General features: G+C 39.5%; 3 protein-coding genes across 4 annotated transcripts in view; 1 reads left to right on the top strand and 2 right to left on the bottom strand.

Annotated features, from left to right (window-relative positions):
* Positions 1-91: 91 nt before the first annotated feature.
* Positions 92-13401, top strand: tonsl (tonsoku-like, DNA repair protein). Its single transcript, XM_032500980.1, has 28 exons — positions 92-444; positions 539-634; positions 1767-1909; positions 2061-2244; positions 2345-2474; positions 2668-2839; positions 2966-3080; positions 3196-3347; positions 3468-3620; positions 3893-4018; positions 4765-4960; positions 5055-5110; positions 5219-5308; positions 5673-5745; positions 5833-5996; positions 6855-6978; positions 7076-7317; positions 7789-8272; positions 8361-8563; positions 9092-9198; positions 9300-9456; positions 9558-9636; positions 9711-10018; positions 10768-10939; positions 11280-11455; positions 11625-11698; positions 11868-12001; positions 12790-13401. Exons 1-28 carry the CDS (start codon positions 420-422, stop codon positions 12987-12989), a joined length of 4335 nt encoding a protein of 1444 aa, XP_032356871.1. The 5' UTR covers positions 92-419; the 3' UTR covers positions 12990-13401.
* A 958-nt stretch (positions 13402-14359) lies between these two features.
* Positions 14360-16235, bottom strand: gnly (granulysin). Its single transcript, XM_032501193.1, has 5 exons — positions 16076-16235; positions 15890-15975; positions 15332-15409; positions 15077-15231; positions 14360-14512 (listed from the first exon to the last, which is right to left on the bottom strand). Exons 1-5 carry the CDS (start codon positions 16122-16124, stop codon positions 14437-14439), a joined length of 444 nt encoding a protein of 147 aa, XP_032357084.1. The 5' UTR covers positions 16125-16235; the 3' UTR covers positions 14360-14436.
* Positions 16236-20142: 3907 nt separating this feature from the next.
* stac (SH3 and cysteine rich domain) overlaps positions 20143-24431 on the bottom strand; it is a 31770-nt gene continuing 27481 nt past the window's right edge. For both annotated transcript variants that reach the window (XM_032499515.1, XM_032499517.1), the window contains 2 exons: positions 23803-23940; positions 20143-21711 (listed from right to left, as the gene is read on the bottom strand). In XM_032499515.1, the coding sequence (XP_032355406.1) occupies positions 21613-21711; positions 23803-23940 (237 nt within the window). In that variant the 3' untranslated portion in view covers positions 20143-21612. The remainder of the gene's footprint in view (positions 21712-23802; positions 23941-24431) is intronic.

Here is a 24431-nt window from a genome sequence, read left to right as displayed (position 1 = left end):
TCAGGGTTGAACACACCACCTTTTAATCCCATTGAGCGAGGCGGGATTTGCGCCTGACAGACTAGCATCAGGGTAAAATCACGCCCCAAGTCTGATGCACTGAAGTCATTGGGTCGCGCAGTACTGGCGGGGCAATGTAAAGTTTACTGATAGCTAAAGCAAAAAGATGTTTACTGAAATCATTTCTATGTGACGCTATTTGATGAGACGTTGAACACGATCGGTTACGTAAATGACAGCGAAGACATCAGTGGACCAGAAAAGACGTCTATCAGTGAAAATGACTTGAAAAATGATTGATTTGTTCATTTATGATTGGGCAATTACCGCTAAGCTAAAGTGAAGCGCTGCGTTGCTGTTTCCGCCCAGCTGTATGTATGTTAGCTAACGGAGCTGTTTCCCATCAGTGCTAAATCAAGATGAGCTCTTTACGGGAGATAAAACGTAAGTTTAACTTTCACTTGCTTTCTGATTGGGTTAAATTGTTTACACTGGTAAAGGATGATGTGTAAAAGCGTAATGTTTGATCACTCTGCAGAGCTGCAGAAAGCCAAGAAAAAAGTGCAGAACAGCAACAACTTAAGAGAGGAAGCAAACATCTGCAATCAGCTAGGAGAGCTGCTGTCCAGAAATGGTAAGTGATTACTACGGCGACCATCGGGGTTGAAAGCACTAACGTCCAACTTATATCTTGTAGCGGGTCACACTAGTGAAATTACTGTCGAGAATGGTATTAGGAATCTGTGCAGAAGCATTTGTCTTATACAAGATAGGGTAGGGCGTACATAAGGACATAGGGTATACACATACATAAGGACACAGATTAGAAGTTTTTAAAACATTAGAGGGTTGCACGATATTGACAAAATGTGATATTGCGATATCGGTTATGAATATTACTATATTGGTATTAATTACATTATTTGTAAACGTGAAAAATTACAAAAAGATTATATTCATAGATTCATAGCAATATTCACTGTATTGTTATGAATCTATGAATATTGTATAGTGAGACTTGTATACGGCTCCGTAGTGCGTCTATTTCTTAATTTACTATTATTTACTTAATCTATAATTTACACTCGGTCTAAATATGCACACACGTCACGTGGTACGCTCCATAGGGTTCGTCACGTTGTGGCCCTATGCGCTGTCGTGTTCTGGTAACTGAAACTGGCCTATGAAACATTATCATTACAGCGTTTCGAGCGGGCTCTAAATCAAACACAACTAAACCCCACAGTCAGCGACAGACAGGACGCATCGCTCCACAAAATGAACAAAATATTGTTTAATTATTGTGAGACTTGCGATGTAATGTTGTGCAACGTGATATCACGATAACGATATTAAGTGGATGCATCATGCACCCCTAATATAGAGTAACACCTTATTTTGTGAAATATAAAGATGTAATTTCAATAGACGTGACTTGCAAACTCAGCCTGTGTGCATTTACTAACTATACATTCATTTATTCACAATGACCTCTCATAATAAGGACCAAGTTGGTGAAGTTTAAGTAGTTTTCAATCAGCAACTTTGAGCCTCTGCATACATTTGAAGGTTCACAGTCCTACAGACCGCTGTCTTCTCGTTCGGCTGCTGCCTCCTCATTGATTACACCCTCAGTTTGGAGTTACCAGTTGTTCTGTCTCTGCACTTCTCACTTATTATTTCAAGTTAGGTAAAGTGTGTTTCTGGATTACTGAATATTCTAAATATACTCATCCATCCTCTTTCCTATTTTTCATGTATCTCAGGTAATTATGAGGCCGCCATTAGGGAACACCAGCAGGAGTTGTCTCTCTCTGAGGTTCTAAACGATGTGATTGGACGAGCTGTGGCCCATCGTAAGATAGGCGAGTGCTACGCCGAGATGGGGAACATCGAGGCTGCGTTGAAAGTAAGTAAATTGGTCTACTTGACTAAAAATGGCTGCATTGCAAGCTTTTGTGGCCATTACGACAATTCTTTTAAAGTTTTAAATCAACACTATGATGATACAAATGTAGGGAAGAAAATGTAAGGGTATTTATGTATTTTTACTTCTTCAGCACCAGCGATGTCACCTGGACCTGGCTTGTTCTGTCAGAGATCATGCTGAGGAGCAAAGGGCGCTGGCCACTATTGGTCGAACCTACCTCTTCCGTTATGAATCAGACCAATCGAGGAACAGTTTGGAACACGCAGAGGACGCCTTCAGGAAGAGCCTGGCCATTGTGGATGACCGTCTAGAAGGTCTGCTATGTGCTTGTTTGCATCCTCGGGCATTTTATAGAGCATAATAAATTATCTAGTGCCTGTACTTTTTGCGTTATTTGTTTGTTCTTACCTCCAGGGACTGTGCCAGGGCGAGAGATTAGTGAAATGAAGGCACGTCTCTTCCTTAATCTTGGTCTGGTGTGTGATCACCTGGGGGAGCCCAAACGTTGCAGCGAGTTCATCCGACGAAGTGTCTTTATTGCAGAGTGAGAGCATCCTAAATTACACTTTATTGTAATGTTAAAAACTCAGTTAGGAAGATGGAAAGTTTTCAGGAATCTTTTCTACAGTCTTATTGTACACTGACAGTGTAACAACAGGCGCTTACAGTAAGTGTTTATTAAAAAGATTATCATAAAATGTTGCTAATTGTGCTTTCTCCATTCTCATCCTGTAAAGGAAAAGTCAGCTGCTGGAGGATCTCTACCGTGCAAACTTTAACCTTGGCAACATTTACTTCCGTCACGGTCAACTGTCTAATGCCGTGCGCTGCCTTGAACAAGCCAAAGAGTGTGCAAGGAAGATCAAAGACAAGTTCAGTGAGAGCGAGTGCTTTCACTGCATTGGCAAGGTAGGAACTCATTCTAGAAAAAGCCATAGCAAAATAAGTCCAATTGCAGTCAACCAACTGACCCAGTTTTGGTTATTGTGGCTGTACATTTTGTAATTAGTGCCTCTCCATGACATTTATCCACAGGTGCAGCTGTCTCTGGGTGATTTTGTAGCAGCTAGACGATCTCTGAAGAAAGCCGTTTTACTGGGTTCCCAGCAGCCACTGGACAGGCAGGCAGTGAAGAAAGTTTTCAAATATGGTGGGAGAGCAAGTTTGTTTTATCCACTCAGTCTTGTTGCTTATTTGTATTTAGTTAAAAAAAAAAGTTCACCATGATAGCTGAGCTGTTGGTGTGATTTGTTTGAATTGTCTAGCGGACCAGGGCTGTAAATTGGAGGAAGAGTTGGGGGAGGATCAGGGCAAAAGGCTCAGCTCCCATCAGGCCATGGGGCTGGCAGAGCAGCTGGGGGACCTTTATTGTAAGGTTGGCTGCTACAGCAAAGCTCTGGATGCATATCTAGCTCAGGTAAAGCTTTTTTATGTTTACTGTAGCACCCAATATTCACTGCCTTTCTGCTCTTCTCCAGTCTGAGTGTATCACATGAAATAATTAATTGTTTTAAGCTCTGTTGTCCATGTGGTGCAGCTAAAGGGAGCAGATGCGTTGGGAAAGCCTGCCAGGGAGCTGGCTGTCATCCACGTGTCCCTGGCTGCGACCTACACAGACCTGAGACAGCACAGCAAGGCAGTGGAGCACTACAGACAGGAGCTGGCTTTACGACAGGGCAGCTCGACTGAGGTATACATGCACTACATGGATCTTCACCCAGCATTATCTCTTTCCTTTTTATTTGTTGTATAGATTAAATTATTTGGGTTTTATTATAGGTAAATCCTGTATATAATATAAATTATAATGGTTTAAGTGTATAAAATAAATTAACCAGCTGTTCACCTGTAAGATTTTGGAAGGTGGTCTTAATTTGGATTGTCAAACTGTCCCACATAATTTACAATATTATAACTATAAATCTTGCATGTCATTTAATCACTCGTATGTGTCTATATCAGGAGTGTAGCACTTGGCTCAACATCGCAGCAGCTCAGGAGGAGAGCGGATGTGCCTTCGAGGATGTAGACAGCAGCTACAGCACAGCCGCACGCTGCGCCCACAAGTCTGGGCAGAACAGACTACAGGTGAGCTGGAATGAGCAGCTGAAAGTTGGAAAAATGAATTTGATAAGAACAATTTGGACTTTAACTGTGTTTTAAAAAGATGATCATTTTCATGCAAATTAGCCTTTTTACACAGCTGCAAATCCATATACTTTGTTAAAGAACAATCATTTATGTTTTTTTTTCTATTACACTGTACCTGCTCTTCTCGACTCGACCGCGGTGCCCCGTCCTCCTTTTTCCATTGCAGATTTAGTACAGCCTCACGCATGAGGCAACTGGCTGGTCGTCATAGCGACAACGCAGGAAACTGCCGTGACCTAACCCGACACGCACACAGAACGTCGAAGGTGTGTTGTTTTCTCTTGCCACTGCCAGAAGACAACTTTAGTTTCAAAAGAAACTGGAGGCAGCAAAAAACCCCACTGCAGGCTAAACTATTTAAACACAGCGGTTTTATCCAGAACACCCCCGTAAGTCACTAGCAATAGTGACGCAGTGATTACTTGACGATTCTGTCCAACCAATCAATAGTCTGCAGGTTTTCACGTCACCTTTTGGTTTTGCCTCAGCTCGCTTGGAACCTCGACTGAGGTGGTACTAAAAAAAGTACCTGGTAGCAGGTATCAGGAACTTTTTTGTAATGGTAAACAAAAAAAGGCGAGTCGAGGCGAGTAGGTACCATGTTGTGGAAAAACACCATTGCGTTATTTTGGGAAGGGTCTGAAACAGATGCAGTGTATAAACGCTCACTTTCTCTCTTTCAGAAGCGTGTGTTAAGGCTTTGGCTGGCGTCTCAGAGACGACTCGGCTCATCAAAGGCTGATGACACTGAAGCGAGGCTGCAGGAGCTGTGTGCTGCGGAGGGCTGGAGTCCAGATGGGAGCGACGGTGAGGGGGATGAAGAGGAGATGGACAACAGTGAACCTCTGGATGACAGTGATGTTGTTCTCTCTGACTCAGGTAGAACTGGCCTTCTGCCCCCCTGACTTCTCCAAACAAATGGATTTTAACATTTCCCAAAGCCATTCTATGTTTGTCTTCATGTGGTTTCTAGATGAGGATTTGGAGGGTTATGAAAAGATGGTATCAGGAAGAAGGAAGGCCGGAAGGGTGAGTCATATATTAGTTGTCACTAAGCACTAGCAATCCTTTCATTTTTGTATTCTATGTCTTCAGTGTTTTACCCGCCACTCTTTTTGTATCTATTTCCTGCTTTAGTGGAACAAGAGGAACGAGAAGGGCGAGACCTCTCTGCACAGAGCGTGTATAGACGGAAACCTAAAGCAGGTCCAGTATCTGGTGGAACAGGTGAGTAAAAACAAGATTGATCTTGTTTTAAGATATTATGCAGTTTTTTTTTTTTTTAAATCAGAAATGCGGCCAAAAAAGCAAAATCAAGACAAAACATAATGAAAGTCAAACAGATGAGAATAAAATCCTCAGTAAACAGTAAACTTAATGTACTGTACTGAGCAGAAGTCCAATAACAAAGCTTCTTGCCTAAGTTTAAGTATTTACTTTACAAAAACACATAATTTCACTCACTTTCAAGAAGAGACTTTCTCTGCTTAAATCATTCATAGTGATCGAAGTGATGTTAACGAAGATGGAAGTTTAAAAATAAACCTGGATTGTATGATCGTTAACGATGTTCTGCTTGTCTGTATGTCAGGGTCACCCGGTTAACCCCAGAGACTATTGTGGCTGGACTCCTCTTCATGAGGCCTGCAACCACGGTCACTATGGTAACTAATTTTATAGTAACTGTGTTCATTTTTTTTTTTTTTTTTTAAAGTTGTATTTGTAAAAAATAAAAACTTTCAATCATGCAGATGTTGTAGCGTTGCTGCTGGAGCACGGCGCTAACGTTAATGATCCTGGGGGTCCCTTATGCGAGGGAGTGACGCCTCTCCATGATGCCCTCACCTGTGGCAATTTAAAAGTGGCTCGACTCTTGGTGGAACGAGGGGCTTCTGTCACCCAACGCAACTCCAAGGTGTGTGTGCCCCTGGTAAATTATAGGAGATGCTTCTGTAATAGAAAATGAAATGCTGCAGGAAAACTATTTGATGCTAAGTTAGTTGTATTTACCAGTAATCATTTCACAGTAATTCTGTCTATCACAGAAAGTTGCAACCTACTTAAATCTATGTTTCTGAATGTGAATTTTACAGTAACAGAGGGACTGGTTTTAGTGACGGTGTTAAATACGCAGAGCAAATCAAATAAGTTCCAGCAATTTCTGAGCTGATGATCTCAGAAACACAGCTTGATGCATAAAAAGAGACACTTAGGGGCTCATTTAGTTAGAAAAAAAACAACTTTAGGTGGTTAATATTCACGTCTTATGTAATGAATAGAATTATTATGTCTTACGTTCAAGTATAGTGAAACCACATCTAATTTCCTCTTAGCATAAATGTCATTTGCTCCATGGTTTTAATTTTCCCTATTTCTTTCCAGTCGTGGAGGCATAGACGTGATTCCATCAGGTCCTTGTTATAAGTTTCAGAGCAGAAATCCTTAAATTGTTGAGTAAATAAATATCATCCTTACCCAACATTTCTGTTGGTATTTTTACCAAGTAATACAAATTCCACATAAAATAAAAAAAAAAGAAGCTTTCTGAAAATGTAATTTTAGTAATTATTCTTTTCCTAACTTGGACCAGTTTTCTGAAAAATACCAGGCGATTGCATCTCTTTTTATTACTTAAATAGGGCTGAAAATGAACAGACACATTCACTCTAAAAGGGGTTAAAATCACTGCCTGGTAATATTTATTTCAACCCACATCCCCTAGAAAAATAAATCTAAATCTGCATCTGTTTAATGCTTTACCATCCTCTGCCAGGGTAACACCGCCATGGACACCCTGCGTCAGTGGCAGAGGATGTACAGCAGAGAGTTAGACCAGGACACCAAGCAGGAGTGCATCGCTACAGAGAGACTGCTGAGGAAGGCGCTTGCAGGGGGAGGTGAGCTCTTTACATCATCACAACCGTTAGCCTCAGTTTGCCTTTTAAATATTCTTTCACACTCTCATTTCCTCCCACTTATCTCTGTCTAACACAGTCCCTGCTGCTCCGGCCCCAGCCAAGCCTTTCGACGCCCTGCAGGACAGCCAGCTGTTTGATGCTGAGAACTCAGAGCCGCTGGTGTCCTCTGGAGGGGGCTGTTCCTCCAGCCAGGACTGGCCTCGGACCAACAGGAACTCAGAGGTGAAGGCAGTACCTGCCAGCCCCAGACGGTGGAAGAGCAACAGCTCAGCACAGCGACACAGAGCCCGAGGAACAGAGGCTGCTGTTCTCTATGGGGTAATGTCTGCCAGTTGCTTGATGATATGTATATAAAACTATTTAATACTATACTGTTTTTGTATCTGATTATGAACTTTTAACTTAGGAAAAAAGTTTGTCTGTTAATGGCCAAGTGTCGGTTTTAATTCATTAATTAATCATTTTTAATTGGTTAATCCATCAATCATTTCTTAATGCTGTTTATACGAGTCCAGTTCTTGTTAATAATTATGAAATATAATTTACTTCAGGGATGTACTGAAAATGATGTTATATAATACAAATCCTTGTAGGCCATATCATTCTACTGGTTTGCCATCATACTTTCATACTTTGGCTGGTGAAACAAGTACTCAATATCTTTCTATGTGATATTAAAAGCTTCAAAAGTCTTGATTTTAACTTGTTTGCCTTAAAGAAACCCTGTCTCTGAAACTTAATACTTCTACAATTACAGTAAGTCAGTTGTATGTATAATGTATTCCATAGAATAACAGCAGCTCCTCAGATGACAACGACTCTGACAGCCCGGTTAGTCCTCTCCGTGCCGTCCGCCCTCGACACAGCTTTTCAGCAGCCCAGAGTCAAAAGGAAGTCCCCGCAAGTAAGGAAGCCAACCCGATTCCCAACTCGGGTAGAGAAAGTGTCAGGGAGGCTCCCGCGCCATCTGTCTTTGTACGAGAGGAGTACCACAGTGCCATTCGAGGCTTAGGCAGCGCCAAAACTCTTCTCCAGGGTCTGTCACAGCCTCAGTTCTCCAGCACACCAGCTGTTTCTACCAGCAACAAATCAGCCCTGGTTCCTGAGGATGAGTATCTGGCTGACGAGTGGCTGGAGGATGATTTGGGGGAAAACCAGCCAAAGAAGAAGAGGAGGCTTCGAGTGGATGAGAGTGGGATTAGAGGGGAGGACACTGCCTTGTCTTCAGCAGCAAGGAGTCAAAACAGGCACACATACTCTGAAACCTGCAGAGGTAAGGATTTGACTTCTGTTCTTTAATTCTATTTTACTCCAGATGTCTTTGCTTAATTGATCTTCGTCACGCTTCTCTTCTCTTTCAGGTTCTGCAGTTCCTTCTTGCTCGAGCAGGAGTCTCTCTCTGAAGAAGAACGGCACTCTGAAGCCTCACCAGGTCAAAATGACTCAGATGCCAGGGATGGTCCGGTTGGGCAGACGAGAGGTCAACCGGTCACACAGCCCCACAGTTACAGATGATGACGAAATGAGACCTGAGACACCACCACCCCCACAAATACACATACAGGTGTGAAAAAGATGTCTGTATCTTGCTTTTTATTCTTATGAGTTACAGATGTAGTCAAATTTGGAAAAATGCACCATATTATTTGCCTTGGACAAAGGTAATGTACCTATAAATGGACTCATTCAAGTTCAGAAAGACATTTCACATGACTTATTTAGGACAATTTTGACTGCAGCTAGACAATTATTAATGTCTCAGCATCACTAGGGGCCGTAAGTGGAACATCATTTGTCAGGAATCTGTCTTTTTTCTTGATTAACTTTAGGCAGTGATGAATATGCTGGTAAATGAGAGAGAGACAGTCAAGAAGATGGTGCCATTTTAAGACACTGCTGCAGCTTTAATACTTTCAGCTGTACCTTGAATCTAAACTGAGTTTGTGTATTTGCATCATAACTTTTCACAGTTTCAGCATTTGCAGATCTGAGTCTTGATCTAATTTCAGGATTTGGTGGAGTTCCCCTTTAAATAAACTAATCTGTTTTGCTTACATGTATTTTTTATTATTTATTTCTCAATTTATTCCAGGCTCCAGCTCGAGTCTTCACTGCTCCCATGCCTACATTACAGCCTCCACCAATCAGAATGAGGGTCAGAGTTCAGGAAGATATTTTTCTCATCCCAGTTCTGCAAAGGTAAGTGTGTATATAACTATTTTTTATATGAATGAATGAAACCAGTGCCATACTGGTATTTTGCCTGGTTTTATACATATCCTCATTCCACTGTGTTCCAGTGAGGCAGTCTCCTGCACTGTGTCGTGGCTGTGTGAGCAGGCCGCTCAGCGTTACTACCAGAAATGTGGCCTCCTGCCTCGCCTCTCACTGCAGAAGGAAGGTGCTCTGCTTTCACCCCAGGACTTGCTGCTGGCTGTCCTGCACACCAATGAAGAGGTAAGGCCAGTTTGAGGACCGCCATTGAGTAAGGTGCCTTTTTGAGGTTACTGACTTATTTTCACCAGGACAGAATTAAGAATTAAGTTGTGTTGTTGTAGGTTTTGGCTGAAGTTTGCTCCTGGGATCTTCCTCCTCTCCCCGAGCGCTACAAGAAGGCCTGCAACAGCCTGGCAGTGGGTGAGCCATACACACAAAAACAGAAATACACATTTTGATAACCCATCATTGAGCACATCTTTGTCTCCCTGCAGATGAGAACAAGCGTGTCACCCGGCTGTGTGAGGTGCAGGATGGGAGCTCCTCTGTGTCAGTGTGCGGCCTCAGCTTGGCTCCCTCCTCTCTCAACCCGCTCCTGCGTGCGTTAAAACTGCAGGCCAGCCTCATCGAGCTACGTATTTCCGGCAACCGTCTCAATGACAACCTTCTCCCCGAACTGGTTGCCACAACAATTACCATGCCCCGGCTTCGGCTGCTGGACATTTCTGCCAATGGCATTACAGGGGAAGGGTTGGAGAAGGCAGTAAATGCTTTGAAGGGACAGAGTCATCCTGCATTTCCGGTAAACAGCCCAGCTGGGCGAGTCAGCTTTTATTTCAACTGCTGTCATCAGTGTTGCCTTTTAAAGATAATTTGGTCCCATAAGGTCACTGTTTGGATCCAGATAGCGGTGAAAATTAAAATTGTAGTTAGTTAAAAAATGTTAATACTAAATAACTTTGAAGCATACACTCACCCTAAATCACAATAAATATTTTCAAGTTTTTATTTTTTAAATTTTGCCACCACCAAAGCACTGTATTCACTGTGAGATCTGTGGATTATAAAAATAATAAAAATAATAATAATAGGACATGCAGTACTACTGTTGAGTTCAGTACCACAAACGAACTGCTATGCTGCTTACTTTTACGTAAGTTGGGGGCATGATTCTTAGAAATAGATTTCTCAGTCAAGCAGACAGTTCTATATTTAAGGGTGGGAGAGAAAATGTTGGTTTTGGTTCTTGGTATTTGGTTGAACTGACTCAGGTGTCTGCTAGTGGTACTAATGATCCTGCTGTGGTGGCACATAGACCTTGATTGTCCTCATACTTTATTTCCACTAAAGAACGTGTAAGTGTAATGCAGTGTGTTAAAGTGTATTCACACTTGCTTAGAGACGGAAATCACACTTCACCCTTGTGTTGAAGTGTCACAAACAATTTTCATCGCGCCTGAGAGTAACAGGCCATCAGTTTAATATAAATTAAAATTAGTCGAGAATTTTTTCTCATGCACATTGCTGTTTGTGCTTGTTTTCCTCTCGCAGTGCCTGGAGGAGCTTGACCTCAGTATGAACCAGCTGGGTGATGGTGTGTCCGAGGCCCTGTCCTGTCTGCTGTCCTGCTGCCCTCTGTTAGCCAAGCTGTCTCTGCAGGCCTGTGGCTTCACTGCTCGCTTCCTACAGCAGCATCGATTGCTGCTAGCCAACGCTCTGACAGGTAGCTCTCTAGCAGGCAGAGCCAGTGTACTTCATAGATGTTTAGATATTAGGTTAGTTGATGGGATAGATAAAGTTGTCTGCTTCTATAGGTTTTAAATTAGAACTTGTAGTGAGTGATGAGCAAAATAAATAAAGCTCTGAACTCACGTGTCTGTTAATCAAATCCTTATATTTTGTGAGAGGTTTAACTACATGAAATGTCATGTTTTTTGCCAATATTTTGTATCAGGATCCAACATAGAATCTATTGCAGCATTAACAAAAAGGTGTGTGTGTGTGTGTGTGTGTGTGTGTGTGTGTGTGTCCTATATATCTAAAGTAATACCCTTATCTTTCAGGAACTGGCCACCTGAAATCCGTTTGTCTATCCCACAATGCACTGGGTTCCACTGGCTTTGAACTGGTGTTGAAGACTCTGCCTCTCCACAGTCTTACACACCTAGACCTGTCTGCCATCCGCAGCGGTCCGGCTGATTACCCGGCGCTGGAACACCTCACCAAAATCCTGTCACAAGTACACGCACATAAATCATGTTCTGTACTCTGCACATAAACAATTTAATATACAAATATCATGCATGTATCAGAATCAGAAATACTTTATTGATCCCCGAAGATTGAAAGCTTTAAGTCTTACTGTACATACAGCAAGAGCAAAGCAAAGAAATTCTCTTTCCTTGTAGGGCGAGTGTTCACTGACCCACCTGAGTCTGGCAGCAAACGGGTTGATAGACAGCAGTGTAGCCACCTTGGCTAGGTGAGCGCGTGTGCTTGTGTGTGTGTGTGTACCACTGAATTCTTTTGTGAGAACGTGTATCATTTCAATCATAATTATAACCAAATCATAAATATGATGAAATGATCCCTGTGAACATCTATTCAGAATTCGGATTATATTTCTCTAACTTTTTGGTTTCTCCTTCCAGGTGCCTTCCTTCATGTCCGACTCTGGTGAGTCTGAACCTATCAGGTAATCCGTCTGTTACCGCAGCAGGACTTCACAGCATCCTGATCTCTCTCAGAGAGGCTTGTCGACCTTTGACCCTTTTAAACCTTCAGGGTATGTATGTGTGCATGTGTATGGGTCATAACGTTAGTGGTGTGTGTGAGGTGCACATTCACCTTGTCTTATCCTCATTGAGGCCTAATAAACGGGCTGAAGTGTTTTCTTACTCATAAAACGTATATTGTATATAGTTAGAGATTATTAGCATAAAAATTATTTAAAACCTACACTGTTTACGTTCATGTTTGCTTGCTTTGCCTTTGGTGACACATTGCCATTATAAATGTGAATAATATGTTAAGTATAACTTGCTAATAAGATTCTGGAGGAAATTATCCAACTTAGTGTCCTTTTGGGCTCTAAGCTGTCTCCATCTATCAAATACTTCTCCAATATTTCCGCGGGGTTTGTTACGTCCTACAACTTAGAAACATGCCTTTTATTTTTAGGTCTCCGTTGATCCCGTTCGTTTGTTTGCTCCTTTCATGGCTGTCCTAACGTTACAGCTGTAGCGCTCAAGGTTTATGTTTTTACATGTATATCTGGCAACCTGGCCTGACTGTAAAAACTGGGCAGTTGATAACAACACACAGGCCAAAATCTTTTGTCACGGAACGGAAATTTCAAAAGGAGAAAATACTGACATTAGCATTGTTATCAAAAAAGTTAGTATTTAAATTTAGCAAATTTTTCTTAATATCTGATGATTCATTATGGTCATTTTTTGATTAATTACAGTACATACAGTATATTACAAATTGGACCTTTTAATATTTTTATTAATAGAGTAATCCATAATACAAGGATGCGGAAAAATAAGCTTCTTGTTGCTTCCCCCACAGGTTGTGAGGTGACTGGTCCGTGGGACAGTGCAGGTCTGGATGGTTTGTCAGAGCTGGTCAAGGATCTCCGTCTTTGCTCTCAGGGACTCAACAAGCTGGACAGGCAGACCTTAAAGCAGAGCTGGGACAGCAGTCCATCACATGGACACTTCATTGACCGCCACAGCAAGTGCCTGCTCTCTGCTGCAGCCTCCTCATGAAGAGGGGGAAAATAAAATATACTTTAGTGACAATGGCGGATCTTTTTTTTTCACTGAGACTAAATTTTGAGCCATGTGGAAATCCTAAACAGAACTTTTTTTTTAATAAGGGTGCTATCCTTTTAAGGTTTAGTTCAGTAAGCAGTGGTCACTTGAGGCTGCACATTTAAATCTTCAAAAGTAGCAAACTGCACTAAAAGAACCACCAGGGACATGGCATCCTCGGACATACTGTGTAAAAAGCTTATGTGTTTCATGTATTTTGTACTCCATATTTATGTATCTGTGTGGAAGTATTAAGTTTGGTATGTGTAGCAGTGTGTTTGTGTCATGATGCATCAACTGAATTACTGTATGATTTGATATGTAAAAAAAAAAAATTAAAGTGACTCATGATGTTTTCTGTCTTTCAGTGGCTTATTTTTTTAAATCTTTATGAAGAGATTCTTCCTGGTTCATAAAAATCCTCCTGAACAACTAACGTTTTACTCTTTTGGTTGACAATATCGAACACAACTAAGTACTAATAATGGTAGTTGATGAAAAGTCAAGGGATTACCAAGATTCATCCTCTTTGGAACATAAATGTCTAAAGAATCCCATAACAATCATGTTTATTTGTGTGCAGGTTTGCATGTCATTATCACCTGCTTAATGGACGTAATATGTTAAAAGGCTTTATCTTTTAAGGTTTGTAAGAAAGTTCCAAGCCAAGTGTGTCAATGTTCACTATGCACTAAGCCCATTTTCAAAATTAATTTGTCATCACATAAGTCAGTTTTCGGGGCAACTTTATTTCTAAAAATTAAGCTAAAGCATGTTGGCAGTATGCAATTTGTTATAGTGGAATGTTGATAAATCCAAAAGCTATGCAGTATTCTGTTTCCAAGCGCTTCATCTTGCTAACACAAAGCTATCATTGACTAATATGTTGTCCTCTTTGGTAGAAATAGATTGATAAAATAGTCATTTGACATCATAAAAAATCTAATGTTTTTTGGCTACAGGCGTTTTGTCATTTGTGGTGTAGATTGGTTTGCCCTTCGGTGGGCGTGGCTTTCAGAGTAAAAACAGAATAAAGCTAATTTGGGTAAAGAAACAAGAAAAATCGGTCTATGGACCAGCTCCCAACTTTAAACTTGTTTGAGAAGTATTTCTCTGGTTTCTGTCTTTGACATAGAGTAGCTAATGTTCACAAATATTGATTTCCATTTAAGGGTGCAGATGCAATACTGACACTGTGTCTCATCTGACTTAAGAATATTCATACAATTTGAAATGCAAACATTTATTGTTATAATCTGTGTACAGATACAAAATTGCAAATATATCAAGATACAAGGATAACTGCAACTGAAAGAATTCATTGATTGATTTTTGAAACAATTGTGGTTTATGTTTTTCTTACAACTTAATTGCACCTTAATTATTGTACATGCATACGATATCAAGAATATTCATTAATTTCAATAGGTGTCTCCTTGTCCATTTGATCGAAGAGCAGGTACAAGAACTCCTTTGACCTGAAGAGAGTACGTAAGAAAATCAGGTAAAGAAAGTAAGTCAAATAATTCTCAAATGTAATGGAGAATCAGTGGTGGACGTTGTATTCAATCATTTACTTACTAAAAGTTGTATACCACACTGTGAAAATACTCTATTGCAAGTCAAAGTCCTACAGATGTTACTTACCAATATAACGTATGTAAAGTATTAAACATACTTATTTGAAGAATGGCCCCTGTCAGTGTTATAAATGTTAATATGTAAGTGGTTTAGTTGGTCGAGGTGAAACCTTACTACCTCATACCGTGTTGTGTCGTTTAATCTATCAGTGTCATGTGTAATAAACTGATCATATGTCTAGATACATGGAGTGGGGTAAAAAGTACAATATTTTCCTCTGAAATGTGGTGGAGTAGAAGTATAAAGTAGCATAAATTGGAATTACTCAAGTGAAACTTGTAGTTACTTTGTGTTGTAAAGTAACAATATCTGAATAATGAAATGTGTGGAAGGACTTTGTGCAGACATTATTTAAGGTTATATTGTTATTTGGATTATGCAAAGGCTGGATGGTAACTCACTTGCAGGCTCCAGCATTCACACAGATTGTTTTCACATCATCAGTGGTAGTGAGCTCCTCAATTAGTTCTGGTAGGTGTGATTTCACAAACTTGCGGCACAGAGATTTTAAGAGGCCAATTTGGTCGCAGATGGAATTTAACATTGAAGTCAGTTTCTGTAAAAGCAGAAATGATCATTTTTGCTCATGATACAATGCACCACAACTAGATTATCCTGCTCACTCAGATGTCGGGCATTAAGACATTTTCTTTTACCTCCATAGTGGCGTTTCTTCCAGCTTGTTTCTTCACCTTCTTTAAAGCCCAGTTGCACACCCAGCACACACCTGGAAGCTGCAGAGAAAAGTGGCACATATTTTTTTACTTAGCAAAAGGATGATTTCTGAAAATAATACTTAATGTCATGGGAAAATGTTAAATAAACACTGACTAAACAACTAATAAATGGTTTTATTAGGAACACATTTTTCGTAAGCGCATATTGGGATATTTTAAGTGTGTACTTAATGTCTTTCTTAAAATTTGAAGAAGGCTAACACTATATGAGCCACAAGCCATTTTCTGCAGAACGAATACTTTAATTTTTTAAACTTCAAGTAAATTCTGTTTCTGTATTTACTTGCACGGGTACTTTTACTTAAGCTAAAGATCTAAGCACTACTGCTTTGAGATTATGACACTGAGTTAATTCAGGTTGGGTTTACGCTAGAATCAAAAATAAAGTCTGAGTTAAAGGTTTGACTGGTTAGTGTTAGGTCAAGCCCAAAGTCAAGTTTAGTGTTGAATGCTGGACCATCAACGTGTTTACGTTACCTTGCTGGCCTTCACAGAAATGTCCACTTCCACCTGCTCCTTGTCATCAATGTTGACCTCGAAGCTTCCACCGTGGACTGTCCAGACTGTAAAGAGACAAAACAAAAAATGATAAACAGCTTCCATTATGGATTAGGTTTGGCTTCCATGATAAAGACAATGTTATACAATCAAAAATGAGCACACCTGAACATATCACCAGAAGGCACACAAGGAGGACAGAAGATGTTTCCATTGCTGATGGTGATCTCTGAGTGTGTGTGTTTTTGTGTCTGGTGATAACACATCTTTTATACACAGCAGAGGGTAGGGGCTTCACAACAACACTCGTGCAAGCTCCGACAGACTGAAATTCACCACAACAGCACGCGCACACTCAAGTGGTTTTGTGAGGACCACCATCACGACAACCTTCTTCACACCCCCACCCACTCACCTTGACTCAAATATTTTCCTTTCAATGCACTCACTCTTTGGCAAGGAAATGTTGCACTGGAGCCACAGTTTTGCACCAAAAATCTTCACTATCTTCATAACACTGACATTTTGGCATAAAAGACTACAATCTAATCTGTTACAGACTAAAATCTTCATTTTCAAATTGAAACAAAAATCACTGAGCAGTTCCTGTGGGTCACCCTTAAATAGAGAAGAGTGATGTTGCGCTTGGGAACAGGGCTGAATATATGGACTCATTTTTTTAAGGAAAATCTTTAAGCATTTTGATGTTTCGTTCTTTATTTATTCTAAATTGTGATCTGGAACTGCAGATAAAGCTTTAAGCTAACTCTACATCAAATAGTAACACATATGTTTACACAATTCATCAGATATTGGTGAAAATTAACAAAATAGTTAGTTAAAATGATATACATCAAAATTATAGTAACTTCAAAGCGTCCACTCACCCTAAATCAAAGTATAAGATTTCTGTTTTATGTGAAGCAAATTTGCCTCCATCATAGTTAATTGAATTATAACAAGCATTCTTTGAAACAAAGTCCCTTGTAAAATTATGCACTGTAAAATCTGTGGATTAGAGAGTGCAGTTGAGTTCAGTACCACAAACAAACTGCCAGCCTGTTTTATTGTATAGTTTGGTGGCAACATTCGTAATAATAGATATCTCAGTCAAACAGATGATTTTATATTTACAAAAGGAGTGGGTAAGACGATGTTTTTTGGTTGTTGCTAATTGAGTGAAGTGACAAAGTGTCTAGTGGTACCAGCATTCCTGCTGTGGTGTCACATTGGACTTTGGTTTAATGACTAATTGCTAAAGAAAAGCCTGTTTTATGTTGTCTTCATACTTCAATTTCAATGCAATTTAAGTTTACTCGGTTTGTTAGGGTCTAGTCACACTTGCTTTGAGACTGAAAGGCCCTCACATTGTAAGTACTGAGAGTCCCTCTGGTCAGCTCACACTGAAATATAAAATATGGTATGTAATCCTTGTCTTTTGTTAGGTCTTCTATTGTGAGTTGGGTGATGTAAAGTGCAGTCAAAAGAAGATTTTAGTGACGTGGGCAGAAGCAAACTGCATGACGCACTTTGGAAACCAGGCTTTTTTTTGCATGTGTCTTTAATTATAATCATTATCATTGGTCTGTATTCAGTATGCTTTATGAAATCAGCTTTCAGGGACTTGAAAATTGTTTCAGAGAAGCAATACAGAACATTTTTGTTAAAGATACAATATCCTTGAGTGGTAAATGTGGACTGATCGGGTCAGTGTGTTCACATGCCACTAGGAAGTTCAATGAAAAAAGATGCTGTGATCAAATTGCACTGCAACTGCATTTGATTATCATTAAAAGACGACAAAAGCGCCATACTGATGGGTTTAGTGTTAAACCAATTAGTGACTAAGTATAAATTCACCCTTACTCCACTTGAAGAAGTATTTCATGTGCAAAAACCCCCTGACGTTAGCCTGTAATAGTGGAGCAGGTTTGTAGGTGTTAACATGGAAAAATGTGCTTTAGGAAACTATGTGTGTCAACATTTATGGTTCCACTTAGCAAGCAGAGCAAACATATTGACCTGTAGACTGCAATTCAGTTCACTTTAACTGGAATACAAACGTCTTGCTATGTTTTGTCCACATGTGCAGTTCACTGAGGGCTTCAGCAAAAATATGAACATGGACATTTCTTCAAATGTCTTCACACCCCCACCACCAACAATGTGGTAAAGGCTGGCTGTTTCCTTCCTACTTCACACTTTAATTACATCACAGTTCATCTATACACTCTTTAACAAGCACACTATGAGACGTGTAAACCATTTTTAACTTAATTTAATTGTTTTAATAAGTAGATATAGGCTACATGTACTGTGTGTCAATTTTGTACATATGGAAATGCTGGAATATCCCATATGTTCCCTTTGACAGTCTAATCCACAAAGAACATTGTTCCCATTCAAAACTTTGGAAATACAGTAATTAAGAAAAAAATGTAGGGATCCATTGACCAAGAGTGAGGTTTCCACTTCAACTGACACTTAGTTATTTTTATTTGACTACTTAGCAAAACAAGCTTTAAACACAATTATATTATTAACATGTTATCACATTATAAAGTTATGTGTTAACAATTACCCATTTACACACCCAGCATCCCCAGAGCAACATTATGGTACATTTGGACTCTTGTTTCTAGTCACCTGGCGAATGCAAGACAAGTATTTACTCTATGTTAGCTCTGTTTTTTTGTGTCTCCAATTTCTGCAGGAAATATGTGGCTCTTTAGCTGCTAAATCCTCCACTATGTTCATGTCTTCTGTTTGGTGCAGGGCAGGTTGTGTACAGTGGGTTTTTAGAGTTTCTTTTCAATGGAAACAGCTCTTTGCTGTGTCTGGAAACAACACTGATTAGAGTAGAGAGAATGAACTAAAACCAGTAAAGTTGTGGGACAACTGAAACAATGAGAGGGAAGGTGCTATAAAGCTCCTTAGAGATGAGAGGAACTGCAGAATTAGGTGTTAATAATATGTAGGCTAGTAATTATAATTGTGCCTTACCAATACAAGCAACTGCTTTCACATTCACATAACACTATTGATTACTGCCGCTTTAAGTTGAACTTTTACATAGAAATAATTTCTACTTGAGTCCTTCTGTTGGGCCAAATTTGCATGGCTCACAACTTCAGCTCATGTGGTGAATGTGTGAAAGTTTCAAATGTGACTTGTTGCACAGTAGTTGAGATGCTGTTGCACTGGAACATTACCGAATCAGCTCTTCATTAGTCTTGTATAGCTCAACAACTAGATGTTGCTGTTACTCTAATGAACCAAAAGGTGGTGGTAGAATCAACTTCCCTGAGACCTGCTGGCACCCTGCAGTGAGGGCCTGGTGTGTGCCATCATACAGACACAGAAAGGAAAAAGGACTGAAATAGAAAACTGCCTGTATTTGTCTCAACTTGTATAGTTGGGCTGTGCTTCCAGAGACAATTTAAACATTGCTTAATGGAGCTGTTGAAGCCTCCAAAGTCTGAACTAGACTCTCATGGTGGACTGCAGGTTGTGCAGATTGTCTGGTCAGATGGTCCGGGAAATGAATCGGGGCTAAACCAGCAAGACTTAATGAGCTGTGAGACGAAGAGATCATAAAGTGTCCTGGCAACAACAGTTTACAGTTTCTTTTAGGCTTTGGATAACAGTGTAAGCAAATTTCCTAATGAATATAAAATAAAAAACCTCTGAGTTAATGCATAACACAACCAAATTAGTGACCCTGCAAAGTGATTGCCAATGGTCTAGCTTTCACAACATCTAAAATTCATTTACATTTTTTGTGTGCTTCCTTAGTTAGTCCATGATGAGAAGCATAACTTTTAGCATTAAGAGTTTGGGACTGATGTGAAAACTAAAACAAAGAAAATGTTGTATTTATAACTTCATAAAAGCGTCTTGATGCATTACTTGTCTATATTGCTGTGAAGATAGGTTTGTTAATAACTGAGTCCCAATCCAGGTGTTTTTACTGGCAACTGTATCACATTATAATAAGGATAATTGCACGATGCATAATTTTTGGTGGGCCCACTCGAGCGAATGATAAGCTTATTATTAATAGCCAAAGAGAACATGACAGAAATTAAGGAATCATTCTGACAGACGGATTAGTGAGTAACATTCCGGATGAGACACAATATGTAAAATATTAGGCATGTGTTTTTTATACAATTCGTTGTAAAAACTCTGTTTTACAGAAAGAGGACAAGACATGCAAGACACCACAAAAATCATTATTGTGATAAAGAAGACATTTTAATCTTGTATGTACATTATGTACAATGTCGACTTCTTGGACATTCAATAAAGCCAAGTTTCAGTGCAGAACAACCATATAAGAGATAAATACTATATCTACTATGATGCAACACCTCTTTAAAACAAACTTAACTGGAGGAGGAAAGAAGTGTTGTTCTGAACCGTTTGTGGTGAAAAAGAGGAGAATCACACGAGAGTGATCACGTTTAAAGCCAACACGCAACTTAGAAATGTTTCATTGTCTTACAGGCACCATCATTTGTTCACAGGTCATCCCCATGCAGCAGGTTACACCATCATTAAATCATGAATGTCCCGATTTTATCCTAGCTGTACTTTCTTATTCACTTTTGTAGCAATGAAGCTGTGAATCTTTTGACAAAAATGACTAAAAAGAGGGAAAATTAAATAAAAGACAAGCTTTAAACAATAAATCTAATAGATACTGCAACGTGGAGACTGTCCACATATGTTATTTTAATTTTAGCTTCTGATTCTAATGTTGATATCAATGCATTACCGTCACCATTAAGTAAAATTGTTGATTACAATAAGTCAGACATTATAAACCCAGGGAATATGAGGGCGGTATTTTTGGAAGACCACTGAGAATTTCTGAAGTCTTTGATTGTTTCAAACTCCTCTGAAAATACTCCCACGCACATCTTTGTTGCATCTGATGTGCAGTTTGTCACCTAAAACGCAAACCAGAAACGGGAACCTTTTGAAGTTATTTCATAGGACTGTGACTGTATCAGAAAGATATATGGCAGGTAGGAGTTCAATATTTTTTAAGGGAGATTTGAGGCTTCAAAGAAAGTAAATGTTCTTTTATTTGTTTCTTCGGTGTTTCACAACACTTTTCTGAGACCAAGGATTTTGACATCCAAAATAATCAGACACTTCGGAGTCTATTGCAGACTACTTTCCATTAAAAGCACGAAGCATGCTTAGCATGAGAAACTAAACAAGTTGTAAGGGGAATGCCATCGTGTGTGCCAAAACCTTGAAAACTAATCATTGTAGTAAGTGTTTGTTTACTTTTTTTGGCTGAAACAGCCAGAAAGCTGTTTCACTTTCCAAAAATGAACAGCTTGCAACAGAATAAAACTAAGGAGAAAAGAAACACACACATTGGCTCTATAAATTAAGTCAAGTCCCGGGAAACAGTGATTTCCTGTCTCACTGCAAACAACAAGCAGTCTGCCATTTCAGCATCTTTCTCTGTGCTGAGAGGATTTAAAGTAAGGTACAGAGACTCTGACCTGCAACAGAGTACAACAGTCCTCGTCATTGACAAAGCCAGCATCACTCTTTTGTCCACAACATAAAATCTCCTTCACTGGTCTCTTGTAGTTATTTTGCAGGTTCACTTTCCTCCTCTTCTAATGTCCAGGCAACAGTTCCACTAACCCCCCCCCACCTTAATTTCTCTGAGTGTCTCAGATGATTTCTAGAATGTCACAGGGCACAAAGCCTCTCTTCTTTCCACTCCCCACTCTGATGAAGCCACTGCGTTCGCCCTCACTGCTCACACAGATCTAATGGAGAAAAAAGGAAATTTTAGTTTAATGTGAAAACTACTGACAATGAAAGTACAGTGAACAAGTAGTCAAACATAGTACAAAATTTGGTTAAAACATTTGAAAAATAAACGTATAGCACTGTTGGCATACCATTGTCCCTATATGTCTGGGGTTCGTTAAGCAAGCATTTACTTTGGTTAACTGTCAGTTTTCAAGTAGATTTTAAACTCTTCTAGTACAGTACATACAACTTGCTACATGGTCTTCTGCCAATATATTTTTCAGAAAATCTTTTTATGACACATGAAAAATCCACATGTCCTCTAGCATTAGCATATTCAACAAAACAAAACATAACTTTCGATTTTATCATTGTCTCACTAGTCTCTGTTTATATGTGCATTAGTCTCTATTTTTTTTTTAGCACTTGGAGGCTTTATTATTTTGAAAGTTTCATATCACAAAATGTGTATTTTGTATTGCCCATCTGGAGTGTAAATAATTGCTTCATTTATTATTATCATTACATTAAAGATGATGATGATGATGATGATGATGATGATGATGATGCTGTAGTTGCAATTTCTACTGTTAATAATATTAACATGATTAGTGTACTGATTGTGAGTACTGAGATCCAAACATGATAGGGGTCGTTCTGAGGACTAAATACTGTTATTTTATATCAACACAAAAAGTCCTTCAAGATGGACCACGACACATCATCTTTGCATGGGTTAGGGTTAATACTATCCACAATCTCCCCCTGGGTTTGTGGAAAAGAAGGGAAGCAGGTCACAGAATCATCTTGCTTTCAGTGGTTTTATCTCCACTGAGGGTTGCTTACTTTAGTCTCCTCTGAGTCCCATCATGTCCTGGAAAGCATTGTGGAAAAAGGGGGAGCTAATCTAAGTACAGTCATTATACCAACATGCTAATCTACTGGTAACTTATAAGAGGGATTCTCTATCAGCCAACTCAAGTTAAACTACTCAGTGAGCGAGCATATGGAGGGAAGAGTCACTAGAGGTAAGAGGTGACGTGGGAGTTGCAGAAGGGTAATAAGCTAGCTAAAGGACTGCTGGAGGATGGGAATCTGATGTGCTTCAATGGCTGGGGTGTGATCATGAATTAGACACAGGTGTAATGTGGAAGTTTTAATGTCCACACAATAAATTCATTGCTTCTCCAACACAGGATGACTAGGATGTTCATGTGATCAACCCTGCTAATATGTGGTCTAAATGAATCCTTTGTGTTGTCTTTGTGACTCTAAACGGCAGTCAATTAACCTTAACAACAAACCGTTACTGTCTGGTGAAAGTTTTCACATCTCTAAAAAGTCACTTAATTATAAACCAAGAAAACTAGCTTTTTTTAGCTGGATTGCAAGGTATTTTGTGGTTTATCCGGCAGGTTTTGAAAGGCTTCTATTTAAAAAAAAGATTGCAGCTTTTTCTTGCATGCATTCCTTTCAAGCCAGAGTGTACAAATCACACATTTCTGACAACCAGTGTTTCAAAAAGGTCACTGTTGCAGACATCAAGGCAGTTATTTAGCTAGTGTTTTTCTTCTTCCTATTTGGTCCTTTGATAGTTGAGCATCTGGTTGGTTGGTTGGTTGGTTGGTTGGTTGGTTGGTAAAAAAAAGCAACAGTGCTCTACAATTTGACATCCATGCTCTACATTCCTGCAAAACTGACCTGTGAAAAACCTTCACATTATACAACAAATAATTTAATTTACAATTAAAATACACTTAACGTATGTTGTCTTTAATAATACAGCTTTACTGGGTAGCATTCTGCTTCTTGGGAATGCATTATGTTGAGCGTCTCAATAGCTGAAAAAGACACAACAGCTCCCAAAAGGTCAATACCCAGTAATGCCCTGAACAATACATCAATAATTAAAGAAGAAATAGAAATAGAAGCAGAGTCCTTTCATGTAGAAGTCGTCACAGACAACCTAGAATAACGCATAGGATAATTTAGGAAAAATAAACTATTTTACTAACCAGCCTGGCTTTATGTGAAGACTTTTCACTTAAAATATTCATCATCTACTTATAATCATTTTCATCATCCTCATAAGGTCGGCACTGTACCTGTCCCTCCTTCAGTGTGATCTGGCCTTGTTCCTTACAGCCAATGAACGTCCTAGTACACCTGAACACTTGGTCTTCAACCCGCACCTGATGAGCATAGGCTGCTGGGAAGAAACCGATCCTGTCCTCAATTACCCCCTAAAAAAAAATAAAAATAAAAAAAACCCATCAAATATGAAAACAGCTGACACATGGGAGAGCTGCATATTACATAAGAACATTCTAAACTCAGTGACTGTATAAATCCTTGAAAAAAAATTAACAGGGGTTATGTTGGTTACAGTACATCAAACCTGTATTGTTTTTTTTTTAGTATAATTGCTTTTACCTGGTACATACATAGATATAAAGACAAAGATAAAGTACACTCTATATGTCTTCATCTTCAGTGCTTATACATTGTACTGCTTGCAGGTGTTATATCAGGTAAAGTAAGGCAAACACGCCAGATGTCTTTGTTTATCTACCGCCATATAGAGAACAGCAACAGAGTTTAAATGTGTGATGAGTTTCTCCATGGTCTGGTGGCAGCCGGCTGTGTCTGTACAGTCACGTATGGGCGCTTTTGTCTCCCTAATTTATCTGTCATGCAGTTGTGTCCTGAGGCAACCTGTTGCCTCGCTCCGATA

Source organism: Etheostoma spectabile, chromosome 20 (genome assembly GCF_008692095.1).
Source record: "Etheostoma spectabile isolate EspeVRDwgs_2016 chromosome 20, UIUC_Espe_1.0, whole genome shotgun sequence".
NCBI lineage: Eukaryota > Metazoa > Chordata > Actinopteri > Perciformes > Percidae > Etheostoma > Etheostoma spectabile.
Note: the sequence above shows the minus strand (reverse complement) of the source record. Positions and strands in the feature narration are given on the sequence as shown.